Source organism: Dipodomys ordii, unplaced genomic scaffold, assembly GCF_000151885.1.
Source record: "Dipodomys ordii isolate 6190 unplaced genomic scaffold, Dord_2.0 Scaffold216, whole genome shotgun sequence".
NCBI lineage: Eukaryota > Metazoa > Chordata > Mammalia > Rodentia > Heteromyidae > Dipodomys > Dipodomys ordii.
This window is the reverse complement of record NW_012267432.1, coordinates 957,783-979,506: the sequence shown is the minus strand read 5'-3', so window position 1 is coordinate 979,506 and position 21,724 is coordinate 957,783. Positions and strand designations below refer to the sequence as shown.

Sequence of the window (21,724 nt, the reverse complement as noted above, 5' to 3'; positions counted from 1 at the left end):
GAATCAAATGAAGTCCTCCGCCTACCCTGCAAGCCCCTTTGGGCAGGGTTCTGGGTATTGCCTAGAATCTGATCATCGATCAGGGCCGAGACGCAGACGGTCCCGTCTCCTTCCCGTTCAGCGGGAGGCAGACGGTCACACCGAGCAGCGAGGCAGGCGAGACCAGCTCTCCCAGTCCCAAAGGCTGCTGCTCCAGCAGCCTCTTCCCGAAGGCGCCTCCCGCCAGTACCCAAGCCTGACCACACCGCCCTTCCCGGCGGCCTCGAGCGCGGGAGGCAGCTGGCAGAGATCCGGGACTGGAGATCCGGGATCCGGCTGCTTGGTTCCCGGGTTCCCCAGCGGTACCGCAGAGCCAGCGCCCGAGGGAGCCGCAGGGGCGCCGGGAGGGGCGGAGCGGGTGGGGGCGGGAAAGGGCGGGGCCGGGGCGGGGCCTCCGGCGCGGAGGGCGGGGGGAGTGGGTGGGGCTTCGGCGCCGGAGTCGCCCCCTCCCGCGGCTGGTCCGCAGCCCCGCCCCGGCCCCTCCCTCCGGCCTGTGCGGCTGGTCCGGCGGCGGCGCCCGCGTGGGGACGGGCGGAGGCACTGGACGTGGGGCGGCGCCGCGGGCAGGACCGGGGCGAACGAGCGCTGGCAGGCAGGGCAGCGCCGCGGGCCCCTCCGAGTGGCCGCAGTCCGGGCCTTGCCCTTCTAATCCTGCTCCCAGCGCCGTGAGTGCGACGGGCGGGGGCCCCAAGGGTGCGTTGGGTTGTCCCCGTAAGCCCGGGTCCGGGTCCGGGTCGGAGCGGCCGTGGGTGGGGGCGAGGATGCTTTTCAAAAGCTGTTCCCGTCTCTGTCCACGTGAGGCGTGTCCGTGTCCGTGGTAGCGGCGGGGGGGGGTCCTTGGGGCTGTGGCCGCTCACGTGAGGTCCGTGTTTGAGGGTTGGGGGTGGCGCGGGTGGGTGGGGGACGGCTCCCTTCAGGAGCGCGGGGTTTGGGGCTTGCATGTGTTGGCGGCGGAGGGTGCCGAAGGCTGCGGCCCAGGGCGGGGTGAAGGGTGGATGGGGTTGCTGAGTGAGACTCTGGAATCTTGTGGCCCAGCTTGTCTGAAGGCTTCCTTTCTCCCTCGTGCAGACACCTCCACCCCTTGCTCCCTTCTCCATCCTCCCGGGGCACCCAGAGGCCCACCAGCCAGGATGAAAGGACCCCTCTAGTTCTCCTGCAAACCTGGGCCCCTCCCTGGTTCTGATCTCCTCCCGCCGGGACTTGGCTTCAGATCCTGGGCTGCAAACCTGCAGGGACAGATGGTTGCAGATTGGAGGGCAGGCTGCACCCTGGGGAGGTCAGTCCGGCTAAAGGCAGGCTCAGGACCTGTTCCTGTTGTGTGTGGGGGGTCTGAGGAGGACCACAAAAAACTCAGACTGGCCCCCAGCAAGAAGATAGATCTAGAATGGGTGTAGAGGTTGTCTTCACAGATCTCTCCCTGATAGCCTGTCCAGCTCACCAGTGTCCATTCATTTCCTAAGCCTGAGGGCTCTGGTTTGCTGCAGAATTGGAATTAGAGCTGCAGGCCTGACAGTTGCCCTCCCTTTCTTGGCTTGCATGCCTCCAGTGACAGAGCACTTACTACCTTCTGCTGGGGGGTGGGGGTGGGTGGGAAGCTTTCTTATGTTAAGAGGAGATCGCCTTCCTTTATTCATTTGTCTCATTTTTTGCCTTTGATTGAGCTTTTCTCTGGTGAGAGGGAACTGGAAGATTCAAAAATGGTTCTCCTGTCACCAACATATATTGAGTACTTTCTGTGTTCCTTGTACCACCTCAACCCCTGAGGGGATAATGGCATTCTTGCTGAGAGAACTTGAGCCAATGGACCATAGTAGGGATAGTATAGCTGATGTTCAGAAAGACTGAATGGCTGGTGTAGAGGGTGCTGAAAGGGAATGTCAGGGGCGACTTAAACTTAGCAAACATTTATTTTGGAAGTGGGTGAGGGCAGCAGCTGTGACCACCCTCTTAACACCTAGCCTTATGTAGAAATTAGCAATCAAATCATGTTTGTAGTATAAGATGTGGTTTAACCACAGGCATATATTGCAATCTGTACTAGCCTAGGGTTTGAAAGAAACCCATGGAATCTTAGATTTTGAGAATGAGAAAACTCTCTCCCTTCCAATTTGCAAGTAGGGGTATGTAGAATAGGAAGCTACCCACCCTCTCATCTTATGTTAATGGTATTAGTGACAAATCATTTTAGAGGTAGCATCAAGGATATGGTTAAAGCTTGTATCTGAAAGGAGAAAGAGAAGTCAGAATTAAGATGACCAGGCTCAGGCTTGTGAATGGTGGTGCTTTTTATGGAGATGAGAAATACAGCAGGAAGAACAGGTCAGCTGGTAATGAATTCAGTTTTGGACTAATCCTTTGCATCATCCAGGTAAAGATGGCCTAGATACACAGGATATAGAGGTCTGGAGTTCAAGAGAGTCTTTAAGCACAGAAGATGAGGCTTTGGGAGTTATTAGCAATTGGATAGTCACTGAAACCATGGGAAATAATGAGATTGCCCAGGCAGAGTATAAAAAGCGAGAGGAGACAAGTTCCTAAATCAAAAACCCTGTGAAATTAGACATTTAAGCATTGGTAGTGGAGAACAACTGAAGAAGAAGCAATCAGAGAACCCATATTGAGTGGATTGTGAAAGAAGAGTGAAACCTCTGCCCGATGAATCTTGCTGTCTTGTCCCACTAGTCTACGTTTGTGCATTTTTCATGTTTCTCTTCCTTTATTTTCTGTTTTCCCCCATGTACCCATCAGTCTCCTGTTCTTCCCTCGACACCCATTTCAAATATCTATTCTTCTGAAAACCTTCTGTATTCCTCACCAAGTTAGAGACTTCCTGACATAGCAGTTTGAACATGGCAATATCATAGTACTTATAACATTGTAATGATGTTTGTATATGTTGGTTTCCCACACTAGTCTAAAAACTTAGGAAAGACAGGGAGCATGTCTGGTTCAGCTTTGTGACTCTAATTCCCAGATGTAGGACTTAGACCAGAATGTGGACCGAATGGTTCATTCACCTATGTAGCCAGGCATCATGGGGGAGATTGGAGCCATGAAATTCAGCATTTTCCTTCCCTGCCAGTTTTATTGAATAGGTTCCTTAGATTTGAGGACTTTATCTTTCCCATGCTTCTTTTGTTTCGGAGAAATTCCAAATACTCTAGCTTGCAGATGTTTATTATTTTGCTGAGGCCTCAAATGATTAGATACACCTGGAGGCTACTGAGTAGCAGTGAGTCATTTCAGCAAGAGAGTCTAGCTGACCTCTCCAAAGTCCTTTTCAATGCTATCTAGTTATCTCTACTCACTGGTGTGTAAATCATGTACACTGGGAATCTTATGAGATCCTAGGAGAAAGTTTTGGGGGAAGTTGGATGTTATTTGAGAGTTTGGAGAACTTGAGAAGTTTGAAAACAATGTACTTGTCAAAGATCTAGTGGAGTCAGCACTCGCTGTCCTCATTTGTTTGAAATCAACTTCTTCTTTAACTCCCTGGATCTGACTTCCTCTTCTCTACCTCCCAGAAACTACATTCTTGAGGTTAATAATAACTTTTGGGGGACTTTAAATTACGGAGCCTCCTGAAGCATTTCTCTATGAAGCTCACTCCCGTTGGCTCTCAGACTTTTGTCTTTCTGGTTTCTTCTGCCTTTTCTGGCTGTATGTTCTCAGTCTTCTCTGTGCCTGTGTAATTTGTTTGTTTGTTTTGACGCTGAGCCTTGCTGTGTAGCCCACATCAGCCTGGAAATCTCAAGTCTCCTGCCTCAGTTTCCTTCGGAGTGCTGGCATTATAAACCACCCCATGTGGCACCTGCACCTGTATCTTAAGTGTTGGCCTCTGCCACACTGTGGCACTCAGCCACAGACCCTCCTTTCTCACTTTGCCCTCCCTGGGTGATTTCATTCACTCCTAGGGCTTCAGGAAGACCTCTACACCAATGACAGCCAAATCTGTAACTCTAATCTAAACTTCTCTCCTAATCTCTAGGCTGCTTTTCCAACTGCCTCTCCACTTGACCTGTGTCCCATTAGTACCATGGTTTCACCACATTAAGGAGCGAACTACTTTCTCATTCAAACTGTGCTTCTTCCAGTTTCCAAGTGGGAAAACAAGGAAGCATCTTTAATTCCTTTTTCTTTGACTCAATGTATAAAACAAGTTTCTATTGATTTCTCCTTAGGAAATCTGTGGGGACCTGCTTTTGCCTGTTCCCTAATCAAATCAGTTTCCTAACCTTTTGCCCTTGACCCCTCTAAACTAATGTGACTCTATACTCAAACCCCTCCTCCCCACAACTACTATCAAACTTTTCCTTTGCTTTTTGGATGAAGCCTTAATCCTCTAGTAGAAAAGGATCAAGTCTAAATTCCTTAGTACGACCCATGAAGCACTGTGTGCTGTAACTCCCCGTGTGCCAGCCTTACCTCCTTTGCTATCCCTCTCCTGTCACTTGTAGATATAGCTTCCTGAGGCTGAAGGCATCATACCTCATCTTAATAGTTCTCTACTGGGATGCAACCTGATAGCCAATCTCTGGACAGACCTCAGTTCTCAATCTAAGTTAGGGTACTTCCTTGTGTTTCTGGAACAATCTGTGCTTTCTCATGGTCCTCACCACATTACATTGCAGGTAATCTTTTTTATTAGAATCCATAATGGCTGAGCTGTGGCCCTGTTTATCTTTGTATCCCCAGCAGAGGTGTTGAGGGACTGTTGAATGAGGCAGTGTGTTTGCCTTTAAAACTGAGCTATAAAGGATGGGTGGGATAAAGTATGCAGGGGAGGCTGGAAGGCAGATTGAGTGAGGAGATTAAAATTGAGCTCTTGGTCCAAGACCCTTCAAGTGTCTGCTGTGATCAGCAGTCCACTTGAACCTCTGCCTACTGGGGGCAGATCTCTAGAGCACAATGGGATGGCAGAGTAGGGAGGAGTAGGCCAAGGGAGGAAGAGAATTCTAGATCCTGGCTGGGAGATAGCCTCAGCAGCTGTATGCCCAGTAAGTCTGGGCAGGGAAGGAAGGGAGGAGCTGTTGCTCCTTGGATGTAGCCCAATCCCTGCCTCCAGAGTGACAGGCTGGGAGAGCCCCTGGGGCTTGGAGAGAGGCGGATCCTGACATCCAGCTGCCCCAGCACAGCCCCACAGACCACTCCTACTCTTCCACCCAGCCCTCCCCTCTTGCAGATAAAAGCTTCAGTTTGCCTCCAGCTGGCCTCCCTGTTGTTCTGCCAACCCTCAGTCTGACCAGCTATGGGGTCCTGGTAATAAGTCTTAAGATTCAGAACTTGTCACATATAGAGAAAAACCTCAAGATCCCAGCGCCTACTTCAGGAGAGAATGTTCTTAGTCCCGCCCTTTCCTTCCTACCATTTTACAGACACACACACACACACACACATACAGAGGCAAGGCCCATGCTGTTCAGCTTTTCTCTTATCTTTCCCTAAACAGGAATAGGGCTCTGAACTGGGCCTGGCATTCATTCATTCATTCATTCATTCATTGTCTGTAGAGTGTCCCATAATGTATCTGACTGGGTATAGCAGTGGTGATCTGGATCTACTCACTCTGCCTGCTTTGAATCAGTCTAGCTATTTTTCTGCCTTCCATCATGGCTAGATTTCTGTCGTGAATTGTCTGCATCAGCTGTGTTAACTTCCTCACTCATCTGTTCTTCAGTCACTCTGACCTGGCTTTCCACTAGGACCAGATTAAATCTGGGGGACACTTTTTAGTCCTTAGCTGAGTTTCTTAGATTCTTTTGAAGGCTCTCTCCTTTGCTTTCTCCTATTGCTTCTCCTTGTGCCCCTGTGAGCTCTCCTGTCTTTGCCTGCTCTACTTTTTTATGCGGACCCTTTTCTCATCACTCTCCACCCTCTGTCCCAAGGCAGTTTCATTCATTCTCATTGTTGTCAGTGCCATTAATATGCCAGTGATTCCAAAACAATAGGCTCCCACACTTCTCTCTTGAGCTCCTTCATCCTGCTTCTTACTTATCCACTCTACCTGGACTTCACACAGATACCTCAAAGTTAGCCTGCCCCAAGCATCTCCTTCTCAGCTTTGGTTGTCTGTTTTCTGCCCCTCCCCTTTTGCTCTTTATCAACAAACTTTTGCCCCCTTGCAGCCAGACTGTCATGATGTCCTATTCCACCTTGCAAATATGTCTCAGGCGAGGCTGCCTTACTGCCTGTCGCTCTGTAATGCCACCATTATCTCTGAAGAACTGTGGATTTGTCCTGACTGGGCTTTCTTGTTGCACTCTTTGCTTTTCTTTCTCTTCCACTGTTATAACTACCAGAAGGACTTTCTAGTTTATTTAAGTTTATTTGCAAACTGGACTATCCTCTCCCTAACCACAGGATAAAATCAGTTGTTTTTAGTACTAGGGATTGAACTCAGGGCCTCATGCTTGCTAGGCAGGCACTGTAGCACTCCAGTCACATGCCCAGCCCGGTTTTGCTTTAGTTATTTTTCACACCGGGTTTCTGTTTTACCCATTGCTGGCCTTATGCCTTGGTCCTCCTACTTATGCCTCCCACACAGCTAAGATTAAGGCATCTACCTTCACTCCTGACTTGTTCTTGAGGAAAGGTTTCTTACTAACTTCTGCCTGGATTGTTCTCAAACTATGATCTTCCTGTCTCTGTCTCCTAAGTAGCTGGGATTATAGGTGTCAACCACCACACCTGTCCCTTTATTTTGTTTCTTGATCTGGAGTCTCACTCTGGCTGGCCTGGAACTCCCTATATAGCCCAGATTGTCCTCAAACTCGTGAACTTTCTGCTTCTGTCTCCTACATGCTGAGATTAAAGGCATGTGCCATGAAGCCTGGCTAAAATAATATTTTTAATGATGACTACAAGTCCTTTATAGTCTTATCTCCACTTATTACCCAAATGCTTTTATTCACTTGTAGCTTTTTGGCTAAGAATTTTCATGTACTTTGCCTTCATCCTAGGTTGATTTCCCTCTCTGAATCCCTGTTGTTCCCTCGCCTCATCTCTGCCACCTTTCTCTCAGGGCTCTGCTGAAGTTTTTGCAGCATCCTTCCTTCATCACAAAGACATGTAAAAAGTATAATAGTTTTTGGCAGCTATAGGCTTTGAACTTACTAGGGGCTCATGCTTGCTAAATAAGGACTCCATTGCTTACGCCATGCCTCCAGCCCCTTTTGTATTGTTTATTTATTTATTTTTGTTGGTCATGGGGCTTGAGCTCTGGGCCTAGGTGCTGTCCCTAGTTCTTCAGTTTAAAGTGAGCACTCAGCCACTTGAGCCACAGCACCACTTTTGGTTTTCTGGTGGTTTATTGGAGATAAGAGTCTCACGGACTTTCCTGCTAGGGCTGGCTTTGAACCATGATCCTTAGATCTCAGCCTCCTGAGTAGCTAAGATTACAGATGTGAGCCACTGGCACTGGCTTACATTGTTTATTTTTGAGGGAGGGTCCTGCTTTATGCCCAAACCAGCCTGGGCTGTGATCCCCTTACTTGTACTTCCTTCTGTGCCCAGTCATTGGTTTTCAGATAGAGTTTCATAAACTTTTTTTTGCCCAGGTTGGCTTCAAACTCAAATACTGTCATTATCTATCACCCCAAGGATGGGGACCATCTCATCTATATTTTATTGACCCCAGCACCTGCACAAAGTAGGTACTTAATAAAGAACTATTTGTTGAATTGATTACTAGATTGATACAGAGAACTTTAGATAAGAGAACTTGCTGAGAGATGGCACACCTAGCCACACTTTAGGAAATCAAAGAAGGTCTTACAAAGGAAGTGGCATTTGTGTGAGTGATAAGTTGATGGCAGATGTGCACCAGCCATCAAAGGGGATGGGAAGAAGTTCTCAGGCAGAGGGAACTAGAAAGTGGTACTGCCCAGAAGCAAAAGAGAACATGGTATTTTCCAGAAACTGAAAAGAAACTGGTGTGACTGATCATGGAATCATGAGACAAGAGATTGAGAGGAAGGTATGGTCAAGACAAAACTAAGCCTTGTTGGCCAGTTCATCCTCTGGATAATGGAGGACTTTATCCTTTGCACAATGGAGGAACATTGAAGGAATTTAGAAAGGGGGTGGTGACAAGATCAGATCTGTGCTTCCTAAAAACTCTTTCTGGTTGCAAAGGGAATGGATGAGAAAACACAAACAAGGAGATCAGGATACCTGTTGGGAAGCTCTTGGCGTCAGGAGATTGGTCTGCAAGAGAGAGTTGCTGATGGCCTACGTTAGGGGCTGCAGCTTTGGGGTTGGAGAGAAGGGGATAAACTGGGAAGTAATTCCAACCTTGATACTGTGCACTTGTGCTAAGAGATGGTTCCGGGTGTAGAGAGAAAAGCTGAAGGTAGTCCTAGGGCAGACACTTTACCTGGAACTGGAAGGTTTCTTGGAGCAGGGATGGCAGAGGAGATGAAGAGCGAGTATGTCAGTGAAAATGATCATTCTTGTACTGCGCACTCAATATGCACCATTTCAGATTCTCCAAAGAAACATTGAGGGGAGATTATTATTTGCATAATTACAAGAAAGAGAACTGGGGCTAGGACAGATTATATGAATTGTCCGATGTTACCTACCTCATGAGAGCAGCTGAGCTAAGTTGAAAGCCAGTCTAGCCCCAATCTGTGCTCTGAAACAGCACCATATTAGAGGTCTCTCAGCCCATCTGATTTGTCCTATTCCTACCACTGCACTTTTGTCCCCCTGGCAGGGAAGAAAGGGGTGCATTTCCCCACAGAGGCTTCGAGTGGTGAGGGGAGAATGCTGGACTCCCTTTGCTGACCATCTCTCTGTGTTCACAGGCTGGTGTAAGTAGTGGGAACTATCCGTCATCACCATGGCAAAGAGAGAAGACAGCCCTGGCCCGGAGGTACAGCCAATGGACAAGCAGTTTCTGGTGTGCAGCATCTGCCTAGATCGATACCGGTGCCCAAAAGTTCTGCCTTGCCTGCATACCTTCTGTGAGAGGTAAGGGGGCTTCACCAGGGAGAGGTGAGGGCTTGGCAGGCTCTGCTCGGAGGAGAATGTGTGTGCAAACCTTTAGTAGGAGAGGGGAAATATGGAAATGTGCACACATGGTGGTGGGGGAGCACAGATGAACCTCAACCTTCAGGAGGGATAGATTTGGGTATAAGAACCGGCAAGAGGAGCAGATGCTCTGAACACTGGATCAGGTTCTACCCAGATCCTGCCCTTCCCATAACCCAAGACAGTCTTTGTCATCATCAGAGAGACCAGACAGTTCTAAGACTCAGCTCTGGCACCAGCAGTTTGTGATAGCAGGAGGATAGTTGAAACTAGGTCTGTCCTTCCCTTCCAGTCTTCAGACAAGTGAAAGCAATCACTCCCAGCCGCTAACTGTCTTCTCATCTGTCATTCATTCTATGAATATTTATTTATTGCACAACTACAGTGAGCTGGACCCTGTCCTGGTTATTAAATATGCAGCGATGAGTAAAACCACTTATAATCTCTACTCATAAAGAGTGTATAGTGAAGGAGCCAGATTATAGATAAATACAATAAAGCATTCTTAGAAAGGGTTGTGACAAAGTATTAAGCTCTGTGGCTACACATGTGTGATCTCTTGTTCTTTAGAAAATCACTTTGCTGAGGTGCAGTCCTGGGGATGAACTAGGGTTAACTAGGTACTGAGGAATTCAAGGAGCATTCTGGGGAGAAGGGAAGACATGGAAAGACCTTTCCTGTTTTGTAAAAAGTTCTAGAAGAAGCTGGAGCAAAGTGAGTGTGATTGAAAATTCCCTGGAATAAAGCTGAAGAAGGAAGTGGCCAGACTGGGTGGAGCGTGATAGGCCTACTAGGGAAATTCACTCTGAGACCCATGAGAAGCCTTTGCAGGGTTTGATGCATTGACCTAGTCTCTAGCACCATTGCCTCCATTTAATCCTGCCTTCTGTATCTAGATCTTCACTCTGCCACTGAACCTGGCTGTGCTGCATGGATCATGCTTCCCTTCTACCCCTGCTCTTTGAGATTCTAGCGCCAGCCTGACACACTGGCATACATGTGTAACCAAAACTCTACCACTATTTAAGTTCTCCCAACAGCCTGAGGGCTTTGAGTCATATGCCTCCTAGTTATCGAATGTTTCTCCAGGATCGTCCTCTGCTGTACCTTAGTAGCAATCTCTCCCAACCACTATCTCCATCTTGTCATCACCGGTAGTGATACTACTGTCCTAGATACCAGTCTTCCACTTCCCACTTCCACTGCAACTGTGCCGTCTTTGACTCATTGTCAAGCCTAATCCCCTCCACTGCTCCCTTTTGTCCCATCACCAATCCCGGTCTCATTTCCTCTCTTTCCTTCCCAGTGTGGACCCTATGTCTGACTTAGCATAGCTGCAACTATTCCACCCAACCTCATGTCATTTGCTGACTAAGCCTATCCTGTAGAAACTCAGTGCTGGATCAGAGCCACACTCAGACCTCTCTGTGCTTTCTCTTGTGCCAGATCACTGAGCTCTCTTGGAGAAAATCAGTGACTGATTTTATTAGCTATAGTAATAATAGCTACAATGTATTGATTGCTTTCTCTTTGCCAGGGACTTCCTAAGTGATTTACACTTTTGATTTACTTAGTGTTCACAACAGATATGTTATTGTCCCCATTTCAGAGAAGAAGAGACTAAGATTCAGAGACATTAAATAAACTAAGAAATGTATCCTAGGCTACATAGCATTTCAGTAGTTGGGATCTGAATGCAAGTTTAACTGCAGAGCCTTTGTTCTTTACTTGGACTCATTCATTCATCCTCAAAGAGCTTATGGTATAGTGTCAGAGACAGATGGTAAACAAGCAAACAGAAAAAGCTGCAGCTATACTGTGGACCCTGAGAATCAGGGGGGCACTTGTTTGTTTTTTTTAATTTGTGTTTTTATTGTTATTATAAAGGTAATGTACAGCGGGGTTATAGTTGAATAAGTCAGGCAAAGAGTTGCATTTCGTTTTAGACAATTTTAGCCCCTCCCTCACTGTCTCCCAGTTTTTCCCTTCTGTCCCCACCCACTAGTTGTATAGTTCATTTTCAGCATAGTGTCCAGTGAGTACCACTGCTGCATTTGTTCATCCTTTTTCCCTCCATTTCTGTGCCTTCACTTACCCTCCCAAAGATATACAAAGAAACAGAACAAAAAGGAAAGAAAACTAAAACAGCAAAAAAGAAAAAAAACTCGTTTTCATTTCCTGGAGTTCATTTCAATAAATATTATTCTATATGATCAGAGGGGCATAGGCATTGAGCCTTTCTGTTCCTTTCCTAAGAGTATCTTCCTTTGGTCTCACTGTGTGTGAATGCCTAGAGTCCTGTATAATTTATTATGTCCTGGTATTTTAGATCTACCTTCTGCATATGAGGGAAAACACATGCCGTTTGTCTTTCTGACACTTGTTGGTTTTAGGAGAGTATTTGGATTTTATTCAAAATGCAACCAATAGCTATTGGTGGATTTTTTTTTAAGGTTACTCTGGTGGTGTGGGTGAATTGATTATAGAGGAGCAAAAGTGGAAACGAGAGACCAGTTAGGAAATTATGGCAACCCCCAGAAGGAGGTACTAGTCTGAAGGTGTTTTGTAGAAGTGGTGCTTAGTCTATGAGCTGGGCAGAAAAGCTGCAGGGGCAAAATAGGAGTGTAGATTTCAGGGTTCAAGAGGTGATAGTTGATGAGATGTGGATGGTGGTAGGAGCATGTGAGTAGATCGCTGAGATGAAGTGGAAGAAAAGATCACCGGGGTGAGGAAGTCAAAGAGTGAGGAAATCACGATGGAAATGGGTGCTTTTGTGGATGTCAGAGCCATGGGGAATGTTGGCAGAATGTGTGTTGTTTGGGGAGGGGAGGTGCTAGAGAAGAGAGTGAGTCAGAAGAAAGACTTCAGTAAATGGGGGAGAATGTTAGGTCAGCAGAGACAAGGAGGGTGGCATAGACAGAAGGCATGAGCTTCAAAGGCATGAGCTGAAGACAAATAGAATGTTCCAATTGGGAAGAGGAGGGATCAGCTCTACCTTCTGGCCCTCAGGAATGTGGAGTATGAGACAGAAGCTACTCTCTACTTGAGGGGAAGGGGCGGGGAAGAAGTAGGCCACAATTAAATAAGTTAATATTTGTGCAGCACTTTGCAGTTGTGCCTGGCATGTAGTGTTTGTTAAATTTTAACTAAGAACAAAAGGTAAAGGGAATAGGAAGTGGGGACATTGAGGATATGAGAGTGTGCTTCATACACATCTTCCCCTCCAAAGATCTGTGGTCTCCAAACACAGCTGCCTTCAATCTGATGTCTGTTTCTAGTAACTTCCCTCCCCCTTTAGTGACTAATCCCAGCCACCACTATTCCCTGACTCCTCCTTCCTTAGTTCTGCGGCCGATCTTGTTGGAGGCAAGTTATCCACCCTCTTTCTGACTTGGATTCCCTCCTCCCCCATACTCTTCTGTATCCACCTCTTCTATTTCCTCCATCAGAAGATGCCCTTCAGGTCAACTAAACAAGTCCCCATCCCCAAGACTTTGTGCTACTATTTTTCTATACTTTTCTACCTTTCCCTTTCTACTGGTACCTTCTTGACTTAGAAACATGCTCAGCATTCCCCTTGCAGTGGTCTGGGGATGTAGCTTAGTGGTAGAGTGCTTGTCTAGCATGTATGAGGTCCTAGGTTCAATCCCCACCACTGAGGGGAAAAGGGGAAAGTATCCCATTCCAAATTTACAACAGCAACCCACTCAGTCCATCTCCATGCCCCCCTTTAATTGCCTAGCCTTTCCTTCACTCTTTAATTTCCATTAGTCAATCTTGTCTTCCTCCACTCTTCCCTTCATTGTTTCCTCTCGGAGAAAAGTAACTTCTGATTTGCCAAATTGCCAAATTCAGAGGGCATTTTCTAGCCTGTACCCTATCTGACTTCTCAGGTGTTTTCTACCCTGGTGACTTGTTCCTTTCTTCTGGACTGATTTTGTTGCCCAGATACTATCATTCTCCTGACTTCTCTGCCTCCCTCTCTGCTCTCCTTCTTTATCTTTGGGGATAGATACCTGTCTCTGTCTCCGTCTCTGTCTCTGTCTCTCTCTGTCTCTGTCTCTCTCTGTCTCTCTCCCTCTTCCTCCTTCCTTCTCACCCCTCTCCCCATTCTTCTCGCTCTTTCCTCTCTCTTTCTCTCTTCTCTCTCCTCTCTCATCTGTACTGAGGCTTGAACTCTAGGCCTGGTGCTCCGGTTTAGTTTTTTTTATTCTCAGAGCTAGGGCTCTACCACTTGAGCCACAAGTTTCCAGCTTTTTGCTGGTTAATTAGAGATAAGAGTCTCACAGACTTTTCTGCCTGGGCTGGCTTTGAACCGAGATCCTCAGATCTCAGCCTAAGTGGCTAGCATGATAGGCATGAGCCTGTGATTGAAAGGTTTCTATCCTTTCCCTTATCACTGTCTATACCTTCCTGGCTGATCTCATCCTCTCGCTTTCAACATTGGTAGCATCTACATGTCTATCCCTAATCTGCCTTCTTCCCTATTTTTTTTTTTTTTTTTGGAGGGAGAGTCCTGATTCTTGAACTTTGGGTCTGGGCTCTTCAGCTCAAGGCTAGCACTCTACCACTTGAGCCACAGCGCCACTTCCAGTTTTCTGGTGGTTAATTGGAGATAAGAATCTCATAGACTTTCTTGCCCAGGCTGGCTTTGAACCGCAATCCTCAGATCTCAGCCTCCTGAGTAGCTAGGATTGTAGGCGTGAGCCACCGGCACCCAGCTTCCCTATTGTTTATTGGACCCCTTTACCTGGATGGCCTACCATCACAGTAGATCAAACCAGGACAAGACTGTTCCTCTCCATTTCTCATTCTAGTAAATGTTACCACTGTCCCTTCCATTACCTAAGCTAGGAAGCCAGGGTCCCACCAAGACTTATCTCTTTCTCTTCACACCCAAGTACACAACCCTGTATTTTTATTTTATTTTTTTAAATAATTTTTTATTGACCCTGTAGTTTTTAAAGACTTCTCCACTGCACCCTATCTGCTGTCTGTTCCCTTCCAATCCACCTTCCAGGATGGGTGATGGAGAGGAGGAGCTTGGTCATGCTTGAATGACCCTATTACTGCTAGGGTTAACTACTGAGTTCCTGGACTCCTCTCACCATTTCTTACCTTGGACTTTGTTTCTAGCCACCTCGGACTGCTTCTAGTTCTTTGTCCGCACAGTGTTGTTGGCTGCTGCCCTCTGTATGTAGAAAACCCTTCCTGCTTTCCCTGTACCTTTGCTCAGACTAACAATTATTTATCCACAAAGATTCCTTTTATGTCACCTCGAGAGCTTTCCCTGGCCATATTCTCCACCCACCTGAGCCAGATGCATTTCCTCATCATTGCATCTCTGTGTTTCTTGCATTAATGACAAGCAGTAATAGTCATTCATGTTCATAGTGCTTTAGTGGGTCAGACATTTTACATTTATTCTTCCTGTGAAAGCAGATCCTTTACATTAATCCTCTAAAGGGATCTAGTGATCGCCTGTTTCCAACTTACTAGCAGGAACTGCTTGGTTCATAAAAATAATGTGTCAGGGGTCCCTCGGTGTATTAAATCATTAATCTGGCACCTTAGCTCCAAAATGAGACCCATACCCCTAATCATTATACTAGTTACTTCTTGAAATTCTCTATTTCTATGACATTTTTCCCCTGGAGACTATTTGATCATTTTTTTAATTCCAAGAGCTTGGCACAAATTTGGCAAGAGTAGGCAGTCAGTAAATGGTCAAGGGCTAAAAGGAGTAGGAGGAGGGCTAATCGCCCATTTTCTTGAGGAGGTTTTGTAAACATTTTTGAAAGGTGAGTCTGTGTTTGGGCACACTGTGAAGAATGCAGACATGTTTGCTCTCCTGAGAGAGGCCAGGGGTGTGTTTCTGTTCATTCGTCAGAACCGTCTGCACCTGCCGCAGGCAGATGAGGTGTGTTATGTGTCAGAGAGGTTTCAAAAGGAGGTGGAATAACATACCCATGAGGTGAGGGTTCATCACCTGTTAGAAGGGGGTTCTGCTGCCACCTCACTCCCCTCCTTCCTTTGACTCTCCCTTTCCTGGGCCAGATGCCTCCAGAACTACATCCCTGCCCAGAGCCTGACACTGTCCTGTCCAGTGTGCCGGCAGACGTCCATCCTCCCTGAGCAGGGTGTCTCAGCCCTACAGAACAACTTCTTCATCAGCAGCCTCATGGAGGCAATGCAGCAGGCACCTGACGGAGCCCACGACCCCGAGGACCCCCACCCCCTCAGTGCAGTGGCCGGCCGCCCTCTCTCCTGCCCCAACCATGAAGGCAAGGTGGGCCCAAGCGAGGCCCAGTGAGGCCAGGACTTGGGGTGGGAGAAGGAGAGGCGATGGGTGGGGAGTAGATGTGGCTGAGAGATCGTCTCTGTGTGAGTGGTCTAGGTAGAGGGGGCATGGGAAGTGGGGGTAGGGAGGGCTGCTGGGAGGGCAGGGTGCAAAGAAGGGCAGTGTCTGGCCGTTGCCTCACCGGAGTCCTTGTGCCACCGCCAGACGATGGAGTTTTACTGTGAAGCTTGTGAGACTGCCATGTGTGGCGAATGCCGCGCAGGGGAGCATCGGGAGCATGGCACCGTGCTGCTGCGGGATGTGGTGGAGCAGCACAAGGCAGCCCTGCAGCGCCAGCTGGAGGCCGTGCGTGGCCGGTAGGCACTGGCTGGGGAACGGGGCTGGTGAGGCCCTGGGATGACATCTCAAGAGATGGAAGGGTCTGGGAGTCTAGGAAGGGCAGAAGTAGAAGCCAGAGGAGGTCTCAAGGAGGGGAGATCCTAGAGGATCCTTGGGTAGAGGGGTTTGTTTGGTGATGGCAGCCGCCAGCAACCCTGTGTGAGGCATTTCCCTTCCCCAGATTGCCACAGCTGTCTGCAGCTATCGCCTTAGTCGGGGGTATCAGCCAGCAGCTCCAAGAGCGCAAGGCTGAGGCCCTTGCCCAGATCAGTGCAGCCTTCGAGGACCTGGAGCAGGCACTGCAGCAGCGCAAGCAGGCTCTGGTCAGTGACCTGGAGGCCATTTGTGGAGCCAAGCAGAAGGTGTGTCTGTTCATTCACCTTTCCTTCCCATCATGACCTCTTATGAGATGTGTCATTGTCTCCATTGCTTCCCTGGCCTTCAACATCAGCATTTCCTTCCCTCCAGCCTCCATCACTTGCCTACTGCTGTGGCCCTACTGTAGGTGCTGCTGACATCTGTCACCCTTGTCCACATTCACCTTCTTGTGTTTCTTTGGATGGCCGTACCATACAGTCTCCTCATTAGTCACAGAAACCCCCTCTCTGCCAGTGTGTGCACCCACTCTTCTCCTCCTGCCTCCTCAGGTGTTGCAGACCCAGTTAGACACACTGCGCCAAGGTCAGGAACACATCGGCAGTAGCTGCAGCTTTGCAGAGCAAGCCCTGCGCCTGGGCTCGGCCCCAGAGGTATTGCTGGTACGCAAGCACATGCGAGAGAGGCTGGCAGCCCTGGCAGCTCAGGCCTTCCCAGAGCGGCCTCATGAGAACGCACAGCTGGAACTGGTCCTTGAGGTTGATGGTTTGCGGCGATCCGTGCTGAATCTGGGCGCGCTGCTCACCACTAGCGCCACCGCACACGAGACGGTGGCCACCGGTGAGGGCCTGCGTCAGGCGCTCGTGGGCCAGCCTGCTTCACTCACTGTCACAACCAAAGACAAAGATGGGCGGCTGGTGCGCACTGGCAGCGCGGAGCTGCGTGCAGAGATTACGGGTCCTGATGGCGCACGCCTTCCTGTGCCAGTGGTGGACCACAAGAACGGTACATACGAGCTGGTGTACACAGCGCGCACGGAAGGAGAGCTGCTCCTCTCAGTGCTGCTCTACGGACAGCCAGTGCGCGGCAGCCCTTTCCGCGTGCGCGCCCTGCGCCCCGGGGACCTGCCACCGTCACCTGATGATGTGAAGCGTCGTGTCAAGTCTCCGGGTGGTCCGGGCAGCCATGTGCGCCAGAAGGCGGTGCGTAGACCCAGCTCCATGTACAGCACAGGTGGCAAACGGAAGGACAACCCAATTGAGGATGAACTCGTCTTCCGTGTTGGTACAGATGGCCAAGGGTGGATCCAGATGGGGGCTGGTTTAGGCAGGGGTCAGGGGGAGGGGGGAGGGAAGTTCCAAGGGACCTCAGAGTGAATTCTTTTGTTCATACCTCACTCCCATAGGCAGTCGGGGAAGGGAGAAAGGAGAATTCACCAATTTGCAAGGTGTATCTGCAGCTAGCAGTGGCCGCATAGTGGTAGCAGACAGCAACAACCAATGTATCCAGGTAAGCCCTGCACCACTCTTTCCCAACACCCAAAAGGGTTCCCTTCTGAAAGAAATAGACCATACAGGTCATCACCTGGAATGGAAAACTCACAGGAAGATGATATTCTATAGGCAGTACCATTCCTGAGAGAGTGGTGTGTCACCAAGGGCCACAACAGTAGCCAATATCTTCAATCAGAACCTAGTTTCTTGCGCTTGCAACCACTGCCTCCTAAGCCATGACCCAGAAAGGATCATCTTGGCGACTCCTAGGATCTGGCCCATTCCTCCTTTCCATCTTCTGCCTCTCCAGTCTCCAGATGGCTGGTGTACTTTCTCTCCTTTACTCCTAGTAGTCAGGATGCTAGCCTGCCCTCCCTGCTATCTTCCAACATACCAGCCTGGCTCCTGCGTGTATGTTATCTGCCTTGAGTCTCTGAAATCATCTGCCTAGACAATTAAATGGATCTGATTTGACCAAATGGGTACCTTTCGCTGGCTAGAAGGTAGAGAGAAAACAGGTGGTCCTGTCCCTGTCTCTCAGTACTATACTGTGCGTTCTGTGAGCTTTTTAAAATCAGGAAGCAGCTGGGAGCCAGAGACTCATGCTTGTAATCCTAGCTACACAGGAGACTGAGATCTGAGGCAGGAAAGTCCTTGAAACTTTTATTGCCAATAAACTATTCAGAAAAATCCAGAAGTGGCACTGTGGCTCAAGTGATAGAGCACTAGCCTTGAGCATAAAGAAGCTCAGGGACAGCACCCAGGCTCCAAGTTCAAGCCCCAAGACTAGTTTAAAAAAAAAAAAAAGGAAAGAAAAAGAAAAAGCGGGAAACATGGTTCTTCTCTTTACTCTTTGTAGCAGTTCAGAGCCTGGTTCAGTAGAAAATGCAGCAGTTAAACTCCCAGGCTCTGAAATTAGACACCTGGACTTGTCTCTTGGCTCCATTGGGTACTAACAAATCACGTGACTTCTTTGAGCTGTAGTTAACTCATGTGTAAAATTAGGAAAAGCCTATACCTAATACCTCAGGGTTGCTTGAGAGTATTGAATGATGTAATGTGCTGTATCTGACACCTAGTGAGCCTTTTAATGTTAGCTGAGGCTGTAAGTATAGGCGAGGAGGTGGGAACGTCCTGGAGAGGGTTGTTTATAGAATGGAAGTAGCTTGCTAGTAGGGATGGGATAGATGAGGTCAGATTGCAGTGGTCTTTTTTTCTTCAGTGTTTTTTCCTCCTTGGCCCCACAGGCTAAAGGTGCCAGAAATTCTTGTATGACCAGATTCCTAATACTGTCTGGCTCCTTTTGTTCTTGCCCTGTTACTCGTAGCAGAGGAATGAAGAGGCTCCTATAGCACAGGGAAGTATTTGGCTGAGCTTGGATGGTGAGGAGGTAGAGGTTGTAGACAGCACTGGAGCTTTACGCTCCTTTCCTTCTCAATAGGCCAGGGATGTTTCCAAGCCCAAAGGTTGAGATGTGAGATACCTTTCCTGTCATGTGTCACCTGGGTGTTCACATGCTCACACGTACAAAAGAACAAATGCTGATTTCTCTTCCCTGGTGAGGGGTTGTGCTTGTTCATCTTTTTCATGTGAGGAATGAGGGGGAGGCCCGACGTAACCCCCTCTCTCTTCCAAACACCTGCCACTCCTTTAATATTCTCCTTGTTTCTACCCCTACCTCCATCTGATGTTGTAGCTGCTCAGAGCCTGGATCTCAGGTGCCAAAGCTCAGTGTTTGCTTCTCTTACTCCAGTGGTTAGGGCTGGTGTGGGCTGGACTCCCAGTCAGAGTATGCGTCCCCCTGCTTTGTTCATGAGGCCTGGAGTCCTTGAGCTTTTCCTCCTTTGGGTTCTTTGTGGTAGAGGGAAGACTCTCACAGCACAGAAAACGCTGTGATTTTTAAGGGAAATTTGGGTTTGCACAAATCCATGTTCTTGTGTCATTGTCTTAGTCCAAAAGCATTATCACCTCTTCCAGGGAGATACCTTCTTTCCTTTCAGGCAGAATGTTAACAACATCCTTCTTTGATCACCTTCAGTGTCTGCAGTAGCAGTTTCTATACTTTATTGATGTCCCTAGTTTGTTTTGTTATTGTCTTTATTTTGTTCACTCATCACCTAGGATCCCTGAAGTCAGAGATCTACATACTGCTACTATGAAATAGGTGATTTAGCAATACCTCTTCTAAAGTAAACTGGGACTCCAGTAGATTGGAGAAATATTAAGGAAGCAAATATAGCAGAATGTGATGAACCTCCGATGTTATGAGAGCGAGAGGGATCAAGAATGGCAACTCTTGCCAGGCACTGGTGGCTCATGCCTGTAATCCTACCTACTCAGGAGGCTAAGATCTGAGGATGAAGGTTCTCAACCAGCCCAAGGAAAGAATTGGAACCACTTATCTCCAATTAACCACCAGAAGACTGGAAGTGGCGCTGTGGCTCAAAGTGGTAGAGTGCTAGCTTTGAGTGAAAGAGCTCAGGGATGGTCCCCAGGCCCTGAGTTCAAGCCCCACAACTGACAAAAAAGAAAAGAGAAGAATGGCAAGATTATGGGGACTGGGTGTATGGTGTTGCCAGTGAGGAGCAGCTTAGGTATAAGTTGGTGAGCTCCACATTTGCACACTTGAGATGGCTTTACAGTATTCAAGTGGGGATATCCAAGTCTGACATTTTGATGGGAAACTCATTCATTTGTTGAATGTCCACAGAGTACCATAACTCAGACCAGTCCTGAAAAATGTAACCGCAAACAAAGCAGATGTGGTCTCTGCCCAGTGCAGAGCTTATGTCTTTAGAAGGGAATACAGATATTTAGCAGTTATTTAACATTTATTGTGAAGAGAACCTAAAGCATATATCATGGGAACCTAACTTTACATGTATATATTCAATTGAAGAGGGTAGAAGCTGGTCATTAAAGTGCTTTGAAGAAGTGACCTGGAAATTCTGAAAACCCAGAGATGAGTAGGATTTGGGCTTGGAATAGGGGGATAAGGGAAGAAGAAGTCTTCCCATTTCATCAGAATTTGAGCTGCTCACACTGAAGGAGGTCCATAAACTACCTTACTGCTAATCTGGTGCTCCCTGAGTCAGCTTTGCATGTGTTCTTTACTCCCTTTTCATGTGGACAGCACTGTCCTGATAGAGGAACAAGTACTGTGCTGCATAGCCAAGTGAGAGCCTCCGTACAAGGAGGAAATAATGGCCAGTTTAAACACCCCTAAGACATGAGAATGGGGGTAAGGAGCCTTAGCTTACCAATAAGGAAGCAGGTCTGGATCAAAGATCTTCAGACCAGGGCCCAGAACTTGAGTTCTCTAAGCAGCTTTTGACTCTGATTCATCTTGTATTGCCAGAGCCTATAACAAAGCAGAGCATATGAGACTTATGCAGTGAGTAATGTTTTGGCTGTAAAGGAGAAGCCAGAAGGTTTAGCTTAAAGAGGAATGAGGATTAAAGGAAATGCCTTTAGGAAGGAGATAATAAAAGAAGAGAGGTGAAGGATTTATCCTGTCCAGGAGGGAAGGGTACTTTGTCAGCTCCATATCTGGAGTAGCCTAATCCTGTATGCTTTCTGCTCTCTCACCCATCCCTCTCCAGTCTGCTGTAAAGTCCTGTTGGATCATTGTCATATAATGTTCTTGAGTCTGTCTACTTCCCTCCAGTCTATTTCCTTCATCCAAACCATAATCATTCCTCATCTGGACTCCTACCATAACCTCTGACTGGTTGGCTAGCTTCTAGTCTTAAGTCTTTCTGGTAGCCAGTGCACTCTCAGAAAAACAGATTTCTCTGGGCACTAATGGTTCATACCTGTAATCCTAGCTACTTAGGAGGCGGAGATCTGAGGTTCGTGGTTTAAAGCCAGCCCAGGCAGGAAGTCTGTGAAATTCTAATGTCCAATCAACCACCAAAAAAGCTAGAAATAGAGCTGTATTTCAAGTGATAAAGTGCTAGCCTTGAGCCCAAAAGCTCAGGGACAGTGCCAAGGCTCTGAGTTCAAACCACACAACCAACAGACAGACAGTCGTACACACACACACACACACACACACAACACACACACACACACACACACACACACACACACTGATTTGATCTTGTTGTTCCCCTGTCTAGCAGGATAAATATACCTCTTGTGACTGTCTTGAGTGTTCTTTGTAACCTAGTCACCCTGGACAGGTCCTCAAGTAGTGCCCATACTAGACTGAAAAGCTCAGGGACAGTGCCAAGGCTCTGAGTTCAAACCCCACAACCAACAGACAGACAGACAGTCGTACACACACACACACACACACAAACACACACACTGATTTGATCTTGTCACTCCCCTGTCTAGCAGGATAAATATACCTCTTGTGACTGTCTTTTTTTTTTTTTTT

General features: G+C 47.8%; 1 protein-coding gene across 2 annotated transcripts in view; it reads left to right on the top strand.

Moving 5' to 3' along the window:
* Nucleotides 1–535: 535 nt before the first annotated feature.
* Nucleotides 536–21,724, top strand: part of Trim3 (tripartite motif containing 3) — a 24,596-nt gene continuing 3,407 nt past the window's right edge. The window contains exons 1-8 of one of the 2 annotated variants that reach the window (XM_013035640.1): nt 586–704; nt 1,108–1,315; nt 8,847–9,012; nt 15,130–15,361; nt 15,578–15,729; nt 15,933–16,113; nt 16,399–17,131; nt 17,253–17,356. In XM_013035640.1, coding sequence (XP_012891094.1) covers nt 8,882–9,012; nt 15,130–15,361; nt 15,578–15,729; nt 15,933–16,113; nt 16,399–17,131; nt 17,253–17,356 — 1,533 coding nt within the window. In that variant the 5' untranslated portion in view covers nt 586–704; nt 1,108–1,315; nt 8,847–8,881. Of the gene's footprint in view, nt 705–1,107; nt 1,316–8,846; nt 9,013–15,129; nt 15,362–15,577; nt 15,730–15,932; nt 16,114–16,398; nt 17,132–17,252; nt 17,357–21,724 lie in introns of both variants that reach the window. The other variant, XM_013035639.1, reaches the window with a different exon arrangement.